This window comes from Mercenaria mercenaria, chromosome 1 (genome assembly GCF_021730395.1).
Source record: "Mercenaria mercenaria strain notata chromosome 1, MADL_Memer_1, whole genome shotgun sequence".
Lineage (NCBI taxonomy): Eukaryota > Metazoa > Mollusca > Bivalvia > Venerida > Veneridae > Mercenaria > Mercenaria mercenaria.
The window spans coordinates 104,026,116-104,041,587 of NC_069361.1; the positions used below are offsets into that span (position 1 = coordinate 104,026,116).

At 35.2% G+C, this 15,472-nt stretch overlaps 1 protein-coding gene across 23 annotated transcripts in view; it reads right to left on the reverse strand.

Annotated features, from left to right (window-relative positions):
* Positions 1–14,593, reverse strand: part of LOC123527871 (uncharacterized) — a 72,532-nt gene extending 57,939 nt beyond the window's left edge. For 11 of the 23 annotated variants that reach the window (XM_053519384.1, XM_053519389.1, XM_053519442.1 and 8 more), the window contains exon 1: positions 4,194–5,079. In XM_053519384.1, the coding sequence (XP_053375359.1) occupies positions 4,194–4,584 (391 nt within the window). In that variant the 5' untranslated portion in view covers positions 4,585–5,079. Of the gene's footprint in view, positions 1–1,033; positions 1,687–2,282; positions 2,486–4,193; positions 5,080–9,732; positions 9,966–12,090; positions 12,484–14,318 lie in introns of those variants that run through there. The other 12 variants (XM_053519483.1, XM_053519409.1, XM_053519415.1 and 9 more) reach the window with 6 other exon arrangements.
* Positions 14,594–15,472: the final 879 nt, after the last annotated feature.

Here is a 15,472-nt window from a genome sequence, read left to right on the forward strand (position 1 = left end):
CAAAATCGCAGCTTGAAATTAATTGATTTATGTATGTTATGCATAAATAAAGGTCAGTTGCAACTTTCAGTCATTTCTGTTGACTTTTAAATTGATTTTTCTTAAAATGCCAAAAACTCAGTCAACAAAAATGGCTGAAACCCATAAATGACCTTAATTTATGCATGCTGTAAATAAACCAATTAATTCCAAGCAGCGGTTTTGAGAACAAAATGTAATTTCATCAGTGTTCATACAAGCAATCTGTAAATTTACAGACTGAAAAATCTGTAAATATTCCACTTTCCTAGACCTATTTTGACTGTTGCTGTCCCGTCAGAGGCACAGGGGTTCGGCTCATGCCTAGGTCCAGGCCCTACCCTATAACAAACACGTGTTTTTCTTATAGGGTAGGGCCTGGACCTAAGCATGAGCCGAACCCCTGTGGTCAAAGGGATGACAGATCATAAAATAAGTCATCCCGATAAGCCAATAATCTTCCTACCCTAAGACACCATTGTGTCAGTGGTAAATAGGTTAAGATTGGTGCGAAAATGTTACAAAGAGTGCGAAAGTGTTTCTCCAGTGAAATGTTTAAATTGACATTTTGGCGCTAAATGCATAATTATTACTCCGAATTGAAGAGCTTCAAATATGCTGACCGCGGAGTAATGTAACACGGAATAGAATTCAAGCCAAGTGGTTACGTTGTGAGCTTTCTTTGATTACGTGAAATATTCCTTGTTATTATATATAAGTCATGATACACATTTTTGTGAGTGAAATTATTTGTCTGAAGTGTAACAGACGCATGTTATCGACCGAAAACAGCTGCTGTTCTGAAATCAATCCATACACATTTTTAAATCATCTTCGCTATACATCTTTATAGTTGGGACATATTCTGAAATATGGACAACTATTCTGTACATAGGCAGATGCAAAAGCTTATATATGGCAGATGTAAAAACAAAAATGATGAAAGTGTTTTAACAAAATCCCAACTGTTACAATTTCTAAACATTGCAAAGCTAATTCCAGTCAACAATCTTACCGTCCGTCTCATTATCTTTACTGACTGTCTTTTGCACTGTTGACTGAGAAAACCGTATTTTAGTTGTTCCTGCCGGGGCTGAATGCATAATCCTTAGTTTATTTCTAATCACGAGCTATTTCAAAATTGTTATAGGCCTATTCAACAGGCAAAATAACAGCACGTAAAAGAACAGCACCTTTTTATATAAGTTTATATTTCAATAAAAATACTATATATCCAAGGGGAAAAGAACATACATCCGAACAGAACACGCGATATTTATCAATAGAAAAATTAAAACTGCACGGATATTTCATAAATTGTGTACATGTAAGGCACTGTCAAATGTCCAAGTTTTCATACTGATGTATTGTAATCAACTGATTGAAACATATGATAAAACAAAACTCCAGAATTCGAAATGCTATATACACCCGTCAAAGCCTGACGTACTGTGTTTATATTTCAGATAAGCCCGTTCACAATTTCACATAATGTTCAACATAATCCCATCTGATCTATTGTATTCAAGTAAACTTTCTATTTAATCACAATTATACGTATATCCTGCGGATTAAAATGTCCAGATTTATTTTGTAAATGTTGATTAAGGATAAGATTTTATTTGTTTAAGGCCTGTATTATAACATTTGCGGAAAACCGGAGACTACTGTTTACTGACGTTTGATTTATTTTACACAGTTTACATTATAATGATTATCTTAATACAAATTTCAAATACTTAATGGTACATTAAAATTTACAAGATCGTATGAAATTACAATATTTGTTAAAAGACCTTCGATTCTCCCTTTTGATTGATATAACAATAAAGTGCCCTTATAATGCTTCACGACGAACGTTTGATTTTAGTCTTGACCTTGCGACTTCTACTGACGAAAATGCCACCAGATGTGCACTAAATCTATTTATCTATTTATTGGTTGATTGATGGCGTGAGTGAGTGAATAATTGACTTTGGGATTTGACGGTGAGCTATTGAGTAATTAAACAAGGTAATAAATGAACGGACAAAATGTTAGATATTCGCAGTTAAACTCGACGTATCATGGAACTTGCTTTCAAAACTAAACAGAATTAAAACTGACCAAAAAGGTTCAGGAAAGTATGGTTGGCTGTCGCGGGACCGAACGCAAGCTCCTGGACCCTACAATCAAAATGTCTCCCTATTTTCATATTGCGTCGGGCATTGACCGAGTATTATTAATTCATGGGTGCAGTTTTCTTAAAAATTAAATATACGTACACCTGGTAGTTATCCCTCGGGACACCGTATATCGAGTGCTTGTATGTCTTCTAGATTCTATTTCCATTTTTTACTTTAAACTTCTAACAAAAAGAAATTAAAATCCATGCCTGCATTTCCCACTAATATACACAAACTACAAAATTCTCACAAAACCCTATTTAACAATCATCCAAAATAATAGGATAGTATAATGTAGTCATAGAGTTAATATATTTATGTGCAGTTATAGATAAGTCTATTGTTTTATTAAAAATACTCCCAATATATTGATTCGTGCATTGACACAATATTAATAAGTTATCGGTTAAGTTGACAGATAAACATACTTTGTTGCGATGTCTTAAACGTATCTTGGTTAGGAGTTCACTGCTTTTGACAATATGGATAGAAAAGCTATTTTGATCGACTTGGTAATGACCACAGCCACAGTAATATCCTCTCAGATCATTTCTTGTAAGTTGAAATTAAACTAAACATTTAGAAAAACAAAGTAGGTACATTTGTAACTTGTGAATATCCTGATATATGAAAGCTTTTATGGGACTTCAGTACTTCTCATTTCTAACTTCCAGCTTCCTTACTCCTTACTAACTTCATTACTTCCAACTCCGTTACTTATAACTTCTACCTTCCAACTTCATTACTTATAACTTCCAACTTGTTACCTCCAACTTACTTACTTATTTTTAACTTTCAACATCTTTACTTCTAACCTCCAGCTTCATTAATTCTAGGTTCCAAGTTCATTATTTCTAACTGTTAAGTTGCAATTTCGTTTCTTCTAACATCCAACTTCATTACTTCTAACTTCCAATTTTCTGACATTTTAATTTCCAATTTTGTTAATTCGAACTTCCAACTTCATTACTTGATATAGGAAACAGTGAAGCGGGAAGTACGGAAGATGGAAGTTAGAAGTCATAAAGTTTGAAATTTAGAAGTCATTAAGATGGAAGGAAGGAAGTTAGAAGTAAGAAGCATTGAAGCTAGAAGTCCCTCCAGTGCTTTCATACTAACAAGATTCTCTCAGTTCTACATTTGCAGTCTTATAGACAGACCTGTCTGCTTCGCAAGACTTACGACATGATTGTTAAATTTAATTACTTGATGAATTTAAGCGATAGGAGTGTTTGTAGAAGCACATACCAGCATGGTCCGTATAACAGCCCGCTGCTCTGACCTTTGACCTACGATATATTTTATCTGCTAAAATCAGTCAAGATACGCTACGAAATCTGACAACAATAGGTAAAAGCATTCTCCAGGTATTGATCGGAAAAGTTTTCCCAAGGGTCTTTATATAGAATTTATTTTCAGTCTGACAGTAACTACGACATTGACCATTGACCTACAGACTGTAGACAGTAGGCGTTTGTAGTTAATGTTAACCGTTTTGAGTTAAAACGATACTGTGACCTTGACCTTTGACCTACATGACAACTAGCCATGATGTTTGACGGATATAGATTCTGCATGCTCTACATAATTAAAGCTGTTAATGATCAAAGCCGTTGTGACCTCCTCCTTCACCGTACGGCCACAAAATACAAGTCACATGCAATCATCGTTTTTAGTTTTGTGCCTTGTCCATTTCTGGGGGGAAACAAATTCTTGTCGGAAAGTATTATACTTTCAGCAGGGATATAAGTATGATAGCTCTTTGTAATTATAACAACTTTAGAATCAAACATTTGGTTTACGAATTTAGTTTTAAAGAGTCACAAAGGACAAAGCATTAGAAACATAATAGATATCTGTCAAACAGAGATTCAAACCTCCGAAAATACTCACGAATTTCCGAATCTTTGCACAAGTAAAAGGAGTGATTTTTTACAAAATTATCTGTAAATACGCTTGATATTTAATACAATATACCGTATATATGAGCAACATTAATATTGAACCTACTGTGCTTATAATTCCATCGTGTCCAGTTTGTCCACGGAATATGGGTCAAAGCTGTGGGCGAACTTGCAATGTCCCTTACAGGTGTAGGGGAGCCCATGGGCTCTGTTGATATAACAACACCTCCCTCCTCGAGGCCTTTCTGAGTCCTCTCTAATTGTTTGTGTGTAACGCGTTTTGATTTCCATTGCTTTGCTTCTTCCGATCTCAGAAAAGCATTTTCGTCTCGAGATTGTTTGTCTAGGTCTGAATCGAGATCAAGTTCCCGACGGAGGCGCCGGAAGTGACGTGGTTCCGGCAATGAGTCCGAGCGTTCACGCTGCAAGGGTTGTAAATCTATTTCACAAGCTGGAATTCCAGGGTATGAAACAGCACGTGCTTCGTACACTGTCATTGTAATTGTAAAGTTCTGACAACCTTTTATGAATTACTTTCACATTACTTGTGGTAACTGTGGTTATGATTATAATTGTGATGGTCCAACAACTTATTACTATTATAAATTTTGCTGTAATCGTATTTTTTGATAATTTATTCTAAATTACAATTTACATTTCACATTGTGCCAGTCGTTTTTTATGCATTTTTCCCAAGTGTTTATTTATTAGTCGCATGTTTTTCATTAACAATGTATATCCGATTGACTTGAAAGAAAAACAAAACAGCAACTGATATTGACAATTGCTGAAAAATTAAAACATTTATTCAAGACAAGAAAAACAATTGCGAACTATATATCCAGATGAATTATAAATCCTGTTTAAACATCACGTATTACAAACGCCAATATTTTCACTATATTAAGTCACTTTATTTTCTCGAAGTTGATAAAAAATGCAAATGTCAGAGAAAGTTTTTAATAAAGTGCTCCGCAAACTTTATATATTGGCTGTTAAATGAACTGAAAATCTCTACAGTGTAAGAACAAACAAAAGATCGAATATAATCTACGCGTGCTCATTGGCATTCAAAAAAAAAATCAAGAAAAAAATCTGAAAAGAAATTGAACGAAAACTAATGAACAATTAGCACAATACATCAAGTAATTTAATCATTCGGTATCAATTTACAATTACATTCCACAATGAAATAAATTTAGTACAGAAATACTATATATAGGGGTTTGAATGATTTATAGTAAAGAATATATACATTATTAACTCGAAAAAATGGTTTTAATGATTTGTGAAGTAAGAGATGCTTTAATATAAAAAGAGCTCACGTAAGGTTCAGGTCGCTCACCTGAGAAATGACTGAAAGTGTAGAACTAAAGTGTTTACAGTCAAATTTATTATTATAATAAGACCGCTGTTCTATACTTCTTTGATATCAAATGCGATATTTGAAATATCTGCAGGTGTGAATTTGCACAGCTTTAAAAGAAATAAGGTATTCAAAGATATCATTTATGCAATTTTACAAGGTTAGATTAACATCAAACAATATATATTCGCAAACTGTCCAAGGAATGTCTACATTTCTTGAAAGATGCAAACACTCATCTTAGACGTACAAAACCTGGCAGATGAACATCTCATATGATAACTGATGGCAGAGATTATTTACTCAGTAGGCGTTATTATATCTAGCATGTTGTCCCCTGAAAATAAAAGCACAAATATCCTTCCACCTTTTTGATTCCATACCTCATGTTTTTATTTCGATGTAAATGAGATGTGAAACCAAAACTTGTAGTCCTGTTTGGCGCCATATAACATATACTGTGTTGGTGCGCCGTTAAACCCAAATAAATAAATAAATAAATAAATCCTTCCAACTAGACCAATTCGTGACGCAGTTTCATTTCAGACAGGGGAGGTAACTAGAGTCACGGATTTGGGACTACCGTCCATCCTGCCTTACTGACAGAGCGTAGTGCGCAGTACAAGAAACCGTAGCATTCGATGGGAGAAAGACAGCTACATGAGTCCTTGAGCGGGCATTATCAATGTTTGGAAATGGGGATGTGTAGGCGAGGATGTAATCGATGTTTGGAATGGGTGAGATGACATCGATGGGTGTTTGTAGGGTGATGTCACCAATGTCTTGGAGTGGGGAGATGTCATAGATGAATGGCAGGAGGGAGATGTCAACCCACTGATAGACTGGGACGATGTCATCGGAGTGTTGGAGTACGGAGATGGGTAGGGCGATGTCATCAACGCATGCGCGTGTGGGATTTCAGCGATATGTGAGAATGTAGAAATGTCAGCGATGTGTGGGAATTGAGAGATGTCATTGCTGTGCGGCATTTTTGAAAATGTCACCAATGTGCGGGAATGGGGAAAAGTCAGCGATGTTTTGGAAGTGGGAGATATCAATGATGTGCGGTGGAATGGGAAGGTGTCAGCAATGTGTGGGAGTGAGGATATATATCATAGATGTGTTGAAATGGGGATATGTCATCAATTGGCGGCAGTAGTGGGATGTCATCGGTGTATATGTAGATGTCATCGATATGTGAGAGTGTGGAGATTTCATCGATGTGTGAGAGTGTGGAAATGTCAGCGATGTCTGAATATATGGGAAGGGAAAGACGTAGTATGAAAATGTCATCAGTGTGTGGGAATGGGGATAATTCAGCGATGTGTGGTAGTAGGTAAATGTCATCGATGTGTGGGAGTGAATAGATGTCAGCGATGTGATGAAGTGGACAGATGTCATCTATGAGTGGGAGTGGATAGATGTCAGATATGAGTTGGATTTGAGAGATGTCATCAATGAGTGGGCTTTGAGAAATGTCATCGATGTATAGGAATAGACAGATGTCAGTAATGAGTGGGATTTGAGAGATGACATTTACGTGTAGGAGTAGATAGATGTCAGCATTGAGTGAGATATGGGAGATGCCATCGATGTGTAGGAGTGGATATATGTCAGCGATGTGTCGGATTTGAGAGATATCGTCGATATGTAGGAGTGAACAGATGTCAGCAATGAGTGGGATTTGGGAGATATCATCGATGTGTAGGAGTAGATAGATGTCAGCAATAAGTGAGATATGGGAGATGCCAACGATGTGTAGGAGTGGATAGATGTCAGCGATGAGTGGGATTTGAGAGATGTCTTCGATGTGTAGGAGTGAATAGATTTCAGCAATGAGTGGGGTTTGGGAGATGTCATCGATGTGTAGGAGTGGATAGATGTCGGCAATGAGTGGGATTTGAGAGATGTCATCGATGTGTAGGAGTGGATATATGTCAGCGATGAGTGAGATATAGGAGATGCCATCGATATGTAGGAGTGGATAGATGTCAGCGATGAGTGAGATATGGGATGCCATTGATGTGTAGGTAGAAACCAACGATGCGTGGAAATGGGGAGAAGTCATCGATGTGTGGGAGTTGTGAGATGTCATCGCTGGTTGTGTGTCATCGATATTTGGAAAAGTCAGCGAAAGGTGGGATTAGATAGATGTCATCGACGTGTTGGAGTTGAGTAGATATCAGCGAGTTATGGGAGTCGACAGATGACAGCGATATAAGGGGATGTAAATATGTCATCGATATGCGAGAGTTGGTAGATATAGTCGATGTGTGGGAGTGGGGAGAGGTGATCGATGTGTGGGAGTGGGGAGGGGTGATTGATGTATGGAAGCAGGGAGATGCCATCAGTGTGTGGGAGTGCGAAGATTTCACCGATATGTGTGACTGGGAAGAGGTTATTGATGTGAGGTGGTAGTAAGATTTCCTGTTAGTCATCAGATATCTTAGACGTCGTTGACAGTAATAACAGTCGCAACAGTGACCAAATACTTATAGTTCATAGCTTTATTTCAAAGAAAAAAAAACGAACCGACAATTCTTTTCATGTTTTAAAATTTGACTGAGATTCTTCTATCTTCTCGCAGTGAGTTTCTGTCATCTTTTCCGTCTTGATTTGATATCTATAATTGGTTTATCATGTTATTTAAAGACTTACCAGATCTACACCGGAAGCTAGGAGAATCGTCGTCGGCTCCACACATACGGCGTACATGTTCGATACTCAATGGTTGTATAATTGGCTGATATAACGTCATGTCTGCACTTTTACAAATTTTAGCCATATTCCGTGTTATATTTCACTAAATCATTGATCGATATCCAATTTTCGAAGTTACTCACTGATATATCATTTTAGTCATATTTTTTTCAGACTCATTGCTGATTAATTTCAAAATCCCCGGCATGTTGTTACTAAAATAGGTACCTATATCCAGTTTTAGCCGATGTTTACTAAGCTTCTATATGTTTTATTAGATTTTTATTGTATTTTCTTTTCTGTTTTACTGATAATACTCAACATCAAATAACGCATTCTAATCCATGGCGGCTGTAGCATTGCGCGTTTTCTTTGAATAATGTCTCATAATTGACACACTCTTAGGTATCTATGCTCAAGCAAAAATTAAATCTGATTGAAATCCACATTGAGCATAGTTTTTTTGTATAAATATATATGTATGATCTCTTTATGGTCTGTACCTGGGAAACTAAGCTTTCATGTGTGAATTTTAATTGACACTACGTATAAATACTTCTCCAAACAATAAAACGGGGATAAAGAAATTTAATGTCATTTGGTCTCCGCTATTACACAAACCTTCACATTTTGGTCTCATAAAAAGAGGAATTAACTTTTAATTTGTTATATTGGTGGCTACTTTTGATGTTAATATATTAATATAGAAAGAGAAGTCCTCGCCGTTTTGTTTGCTTTAGGATATTCTAATTTATTAGAGGGATTCGTCAGGCTTTTACTTTTATTATAATGCTTTTATTGAAATGCATTGAGACTCGAATTGGAAGAATAAATTGGATTTACAGGTGGAGACGACAACAAATCCCCCAGCTGGTGTATACCTAAAACGTGAAAATTAGGCGCAATAGATTTCACTGATTCCACTTCGCTGTTGACATTGAATAAGTTTGTGAATGATTTATATATTACTGATTTCAAAACCCTTAAAATAAATTCTGTTAAATTAAGAAGATTTAAAACCATTTGATAAATACTAGTGTGTGCTCAGTACTAGACGCGTGACAAATCAAACTCAGTCAGTCTCAACTGGTGGGGTCCAATTATACATATCATAAAAATGCTTTACTTATTTTCAGCCGATAAAAATCGTATCTATATTTCCTGCATATCGCATTTTACAAATTAACAAGACGAAATATTTTCTTTGAAGCATTCTTTCTTTTAGTAGTTTTAATAGTTTTAAAACTTTGATTCAATACTAAAAGAAAGAATGCAAATTTATCAAACGAAGCAAATTTTTGTATATTAATCTAAAGTGAAAATGTAGTTTATATTATGCTGAAAAGCAACTTGTACTTAAAATTAGACGTAAACCCACACATGTAGTATGAACAGAACAGAACAGAACATTTCTGTTCTAATTAACATTTTATATCACCAGCTGGTGATCGAAAACATTAAATAATATTTTACAAATTCAGGCTTTAGCATTTTTCTTGCAAAACTATCAGACGCGGACAAAATATTGGCAACAAATCCTGAACCCCAAAAGTATTCATCACATTTCTGTTTTACTTACGGAAGCCAGTGGTCGATGTGCGGCCACTAATGTACGTGTGTTCATTAAGGTACGCTGGTATTTTCAGCAGCTTGTCAAAATCCTTCTCAAAGTCTGGTGTATCCATGCCCAAACAGAGAAAATAAATGTTGCCAAGAAAAAAAATTATATTAAAAACACACAAATTTAAATTCATTGAAATACACGAGATAACTGTATTGGAAGTCCACCTCACAGTATTTCACTCTTAATCATAAACTACACAAGATCAATGCTGATTTTTATTGTGTTTCACTTACATGAACATAAAAACTGGAAATATAAACCTTTAATGACAGCCCCGTCGCAAATCTTGTTAATTATTTCCGTTATGAACGCATGAAATGAGAAAATAATAACTTGTATAACAATACACATTTTCTACACTGGTATGGCAATTGTACAAGGCTACAATATCTAATTATTACATTGATTTTAAGAACTGAAAAGTCAGTCAAGTAAAAAGTGATGCTTGACAACTAAAAGCTACGGAAATGTTCAATATGGAATAGAATTAGGGCAAAAACTGCATTGTGCTTTCGTAATCCAATCTTGCGTTGTACATATATGCATTTGTGATTCTCATGTTCACATGCTTCCTTCTGACATCCCATTTTGCATTGTTTAATGACCATTTGTCCATGCATATATGTAAATCGCAAGATTGGATGTACGAAATCACAATGCAGTATTTGCCCTAATTCTGTTCCATAGTTCAGACTTTACTTTACTTTTGTGAAAAATGGACATTTAAGAGTAAGCTTAAACCTAGATCTGTCAATTGTTCTTATACAAATCAACATACAATTGTAATAAAACATAAATACAAATACAAATACATTTATATAGCGTAAAAAGTATAAAAAATATTCTTTTGCGCTTTACAATAACCTTAAAATGTACAACTGAATTTTATTTTAAAAAATTGATTAACTGATTTAAGAAAACATAGAAGTTCTTTTACGCCTATAAGGGTACTAGGAGACTGCACGAAATACAAAACAGTTGCCCTAAAAAGTATGTGAATTTGAATTTAAAATGAATGTCACCCAGAAACATTTTCTCCGCCGGGCTTGAAACAGTAACTGGATGGCCAATTCGAAAGTTTTTCCGAGAATTAATAGATATGGAAAAATAAACTCGTTAAAAGCACGTCCAAGCCGTTAAGGTTATGACTAAGAGTACGAGCCTAAAATAATCTGATCGCGTACACCTAAGGGTGGAGAGATTCGCCAAATTCTGTCGACATTTTTTGATAGAAAATGTTACTGGACAGGATTTAATCAGAAAAAGAGCGCACGTAGATTCAACAAAAAATGTAACAAAATTCAATGAATCTTTTATTGAGCCTCCTATGCTTTTCACGCACAGAGAAGTCCTTTTACGCCAGAGACTGCAAGAAATACACAACAGCTGACAATTTTAAATCGAAGTTGACTTTTGTCCTTAAAATATGTGAATTAAAATTTGTAACGAAGGTCACCCAGAAACATTTTCTCCGCCGGGCTTGATTTAATCATATTTTATTGCTCTTTGATATGTTATTACAATTACAATTCAAACATACATAATCAAAGGGCAAAAGGGTCGGACAACAAGTTCTGACAACATTAGAGACTGTCCTTCCCTTAAGCTTTAGTTAGAAAAAAAAACGAACACAAAAAATAACAACATATATACAATCCGCCGGGCTTGAAACAGTAACAGGATGGCCAGTTCGATCATTTCCGAGAATCAATAGATACGGAAAAATAAACACGTTAAAAGCACGTCTAAGCCGCTAAGCTAAGGTTCTGATTCAATATTTTTTGTGTCTGGGTACGTGCCTAATCTGAGAGAGATTCGCCAAATTCTGTCGCCTTTTTTATTTGAAAATATTACTGGACAGGATTTGATCAGTTAAAGAGCGCTCGAAGATGTTATGCTGAACGTTAATCTTCCCCTACACAAACCCGATTTCCTCCATATTTTTTCTGATACTTTCTGATACAAATAGTCAACTGGAGTCAAACATCAGTTGTCACTAAAATATTATACGATGAAAAGATTATAATCAAAGCTTTCGGTGGCTTCTAACAATTTACCACCAGATGGAATACTAAAATAAATGGTGTCTTAATCGTCAAATAATTCCTAGTAAAATTGACATACTAGTATATAAAAGATGTAACGTATAGACATCAAAATCTGTACCACTAAGAACATATATTACTGTTAAAATATATATCACTAAGTCCGTAAAATATAAGAATCATACGTGAAGACAGAATTTCGCTGTTTAAAAGAGGAAGTAAAAGCATAAAGTCTGTTTTTGTACAATTCTAAACAAATAAAACTTACATATTTGTGAGAAATAACTCTCTAAATCTGTATCATCAGTATCCATGACTACCCAATAAAGCAGTTCAGTAAAAAGTGTCCCGAAACGTTACCATTTCATTTCACTACGTGAGCACTTCAAATCAGATGAGATTTTTGTTTCTTTTTTTTTTTCCTATCTTAATTTGTTTCAAGGGCGTATACATACTGTTTCACAGTACAAATTACGTAAGCGCGCGTTCCGCGATTACTAATATCATCTTATTAAATCAAAGTTTATAACACCTTCAACTATATTTAGATTTTCAGATTCTTTTTCTTTTTTAATTTAATTTTTCAATGAAGGACGAGACAGTAGCATATTTTTTACCAACAGCTACAAAAATGGTAAAGGTTCAGTGAAATCTGAGGACACTAGTCAAACAAAAACACCGAGATTAAGTCTACATGAGCCTCGACAACCGTCAAGTGATCGGAGTAGATTAAGCAATTTGTCCCGGTTACGTCTATCATTTATTTGCATTATGAAGGTTTTTGCTTTCTTAAAATACGAGATTAAGGGGAATGTTAAGTATGCAAAGACAAGTGCTCTTTTATATTGAGAAATGCCGACTTCCCTGTGGATTTTAGGTAAAATCTTCTGTTTTTTTTCTGAATCATTCCAGCGCATATGAAGTAACAGTCAAGGTTTGACGACAAAAGAAGCACAGCAGAAACAACAGCCGCGAAATAAACAAATTTGGTGCCATTTGCGTGTACTTCCTCGTAAAAAATGTACACGAATTTGTCTAGTTTCTTCTGAAATGCCGAACTGGCGATATAATATGTGTATCGTTATTTACCGCGCGTTTACACTTAATTTTCCAGCGTAGGATCAGGGAAATGAGTAAACGCCATAAGACCGGGTTAATGTCTCTGGAGCGCCGTTCTACAGCTTTGGGTGTTTTGGGATCAAGTTCCACATAGAGGAATGTATTATTTTCTTATAACATTAATTCAACAGGCTCATGCGGGTCGACATTTTTTTAACAATAACCTTTTTTTTAAGATTGCTAAACATTTATAAATGGTGTGACGGCGTTAGATCTGAATAATGCTTATTGAATAGATAAACACAAACAAATGAATAAAAAAAAAATAACTAATTAATTAATTTTCATGTGAGTGGTGTCAAGTTCACATTTCGTTACCATGTAAACGAGTCTGTTATCATTTTGCTTGGCTGTGCTTTATGTTTCCAAGATTTTACTCGGATTTTAACGTAATGTGTCAAATAACATGTCCCTGTGTCATGTTATCCATGACTGTTCTGATACGATTACTGCCCAAGTTGCATTGTGTCCCTTGTCAACTCACCACAGTGAGAGGGGAAAAATAAAAGGCTTTATGATCTACACATCGATGAAAAATGCCACCGATCTTTAACCACTGGTACTCTGTGGCTGGACATTTAGCCAACGTGTTGACCGATATTTGTCCTATTTGAAATACTTTACATATATAATTGCCAAATAACCCATGCGCTTCTATCTAAATACTTCTTTAAAATATTCAGAATTTGCCCATGATAATATTTTTTTATTATCATCGGCAAATTTTAAATATTTTAAAGGAGTATTTAAACAGAAACGAATGGGTTATTTGGTGCTATTTATGTTAACAATTTTATGTGAAATAACGGTCAACACGGCGACTAAATGTCCAGTCGCAGAGGACTCATGTCTTTAACACCTTTATTACACTTTAAAGTGTACTACATAAGGGAGAAAAATCGCTCTTTCCGATATTGAATTTTAAGTTAAGGTCATATAAGTTTATTGCCCTTGTTATATGATAAAAGAAAGATTTATTCCACCTTCTGTCAGAAACAGAATATACACGTGCTTACATGTGTACGAGCACTGACCTCGCCATGCGGGTCCTGAGAAAATTACAGTCTGGTCTTGCTACAGTGCTCCGATAGTATCAACCTATTGCATATGTAAAAAAAAATAAACAAAATATGCGGGATATTCGTTCGTTCGTTCGTTCCATCCTTCCCTCCCTTCCTTCCTTCTTTCTTTTTCCTCGTACACGTTTTACGCGGATATTACCGTTCCATTATCCATACACATTTGCCAACTAACTTTCTTAATACATAATAGATACATGCAAGCATCGTCGTTACGGTATTCAGCAGAATATTTAAACAGTGATTGAAGTGTAAATCAATATCAAAATGAAAATGAAAATAATCCAGGTAAACTTACCTCTGATCTTAGGCCTACTGTTTCGTTCCTCGCGATCCCTGTCACGACTCTTCGTAAAATCCGTAGTCCAGCTGGACTCATTTATCCGCCGGGTTCGATACTCACTCCTCATGGAGTCAACTTTATAATCCACAAATAAAGTCAACAACTTATTAATAAATAAAAACAACACAGAAGTTAAAATCGATCTAGGTTGCTATGTACCCAAAGTCGCCATTTTCCATTTTAACTTTATCTCTCTTGCCGATTGATTGCGAGGGTTTTATACACATTTAAGCTATTTATCTTTCATCGATATCCTATAACATAACAGCTATGAAATATAAAAAGAAAATTTATAAGGCAGCAAACATATTCTAATAGCATTTCTATAATCCCGGCTTTAAACTGCTTGTATTATATTAACAATGCGGACTGCGCGGAAGAGATTTAAACATAAAGAAATTAATACTTTCGAATAAAAGGATATATAACATTAAAAAAAAACAGCAAAAAAAGTGAAACTGTAATTCAGTTTATGAAGTTGGAGGATTTACTTGTGAGAAGGTTCATTTGATAAAAGGCAGCTCAGAAATCATCAATACCTGTTTTTTATATCAAAAGAGACTTTATCAGCCATAAATCATATAACATATGCTTATAGCTATTACACGTAGCCATGGATTTAACATGACCAGCAAAAGTTAAAATTGCCAATTAAAACGCAGAGAAAGTATACACAATTACGTGTCAAATCATTTTCACTCTGTAAAATTCACCCTGTAATATATATTTCAAAGTCAAAAAAATACTAAGACACAATTTGTGACGGGAATTATTAGGAGGTAAACATATTTAAATACCATTATTAGCGTTGATTTTTCAAGACTCCTGTTGAATAGCTTGCGTCATAAACCTGAACCCTTCGGTAGTGAAACAATTCTGCCACTCTTATAGATACGGAGTAACCTCCCGTAAACGATTTACAGTCAACTCGCCCCCCCCCCCCCCGCCCCATACCCCCCAAGTCAACTCGTCTCAATTTTGTGCATAAAAACATGAAAACTTTACTTTAATCAAAGTACTGAAAGTACAGAAAGGCTGGCTACCACAAAACACTGAATGAAAACTGTGCGTGAAAAATGTTTGCACAATCTTAGATATTATGGGTTTAT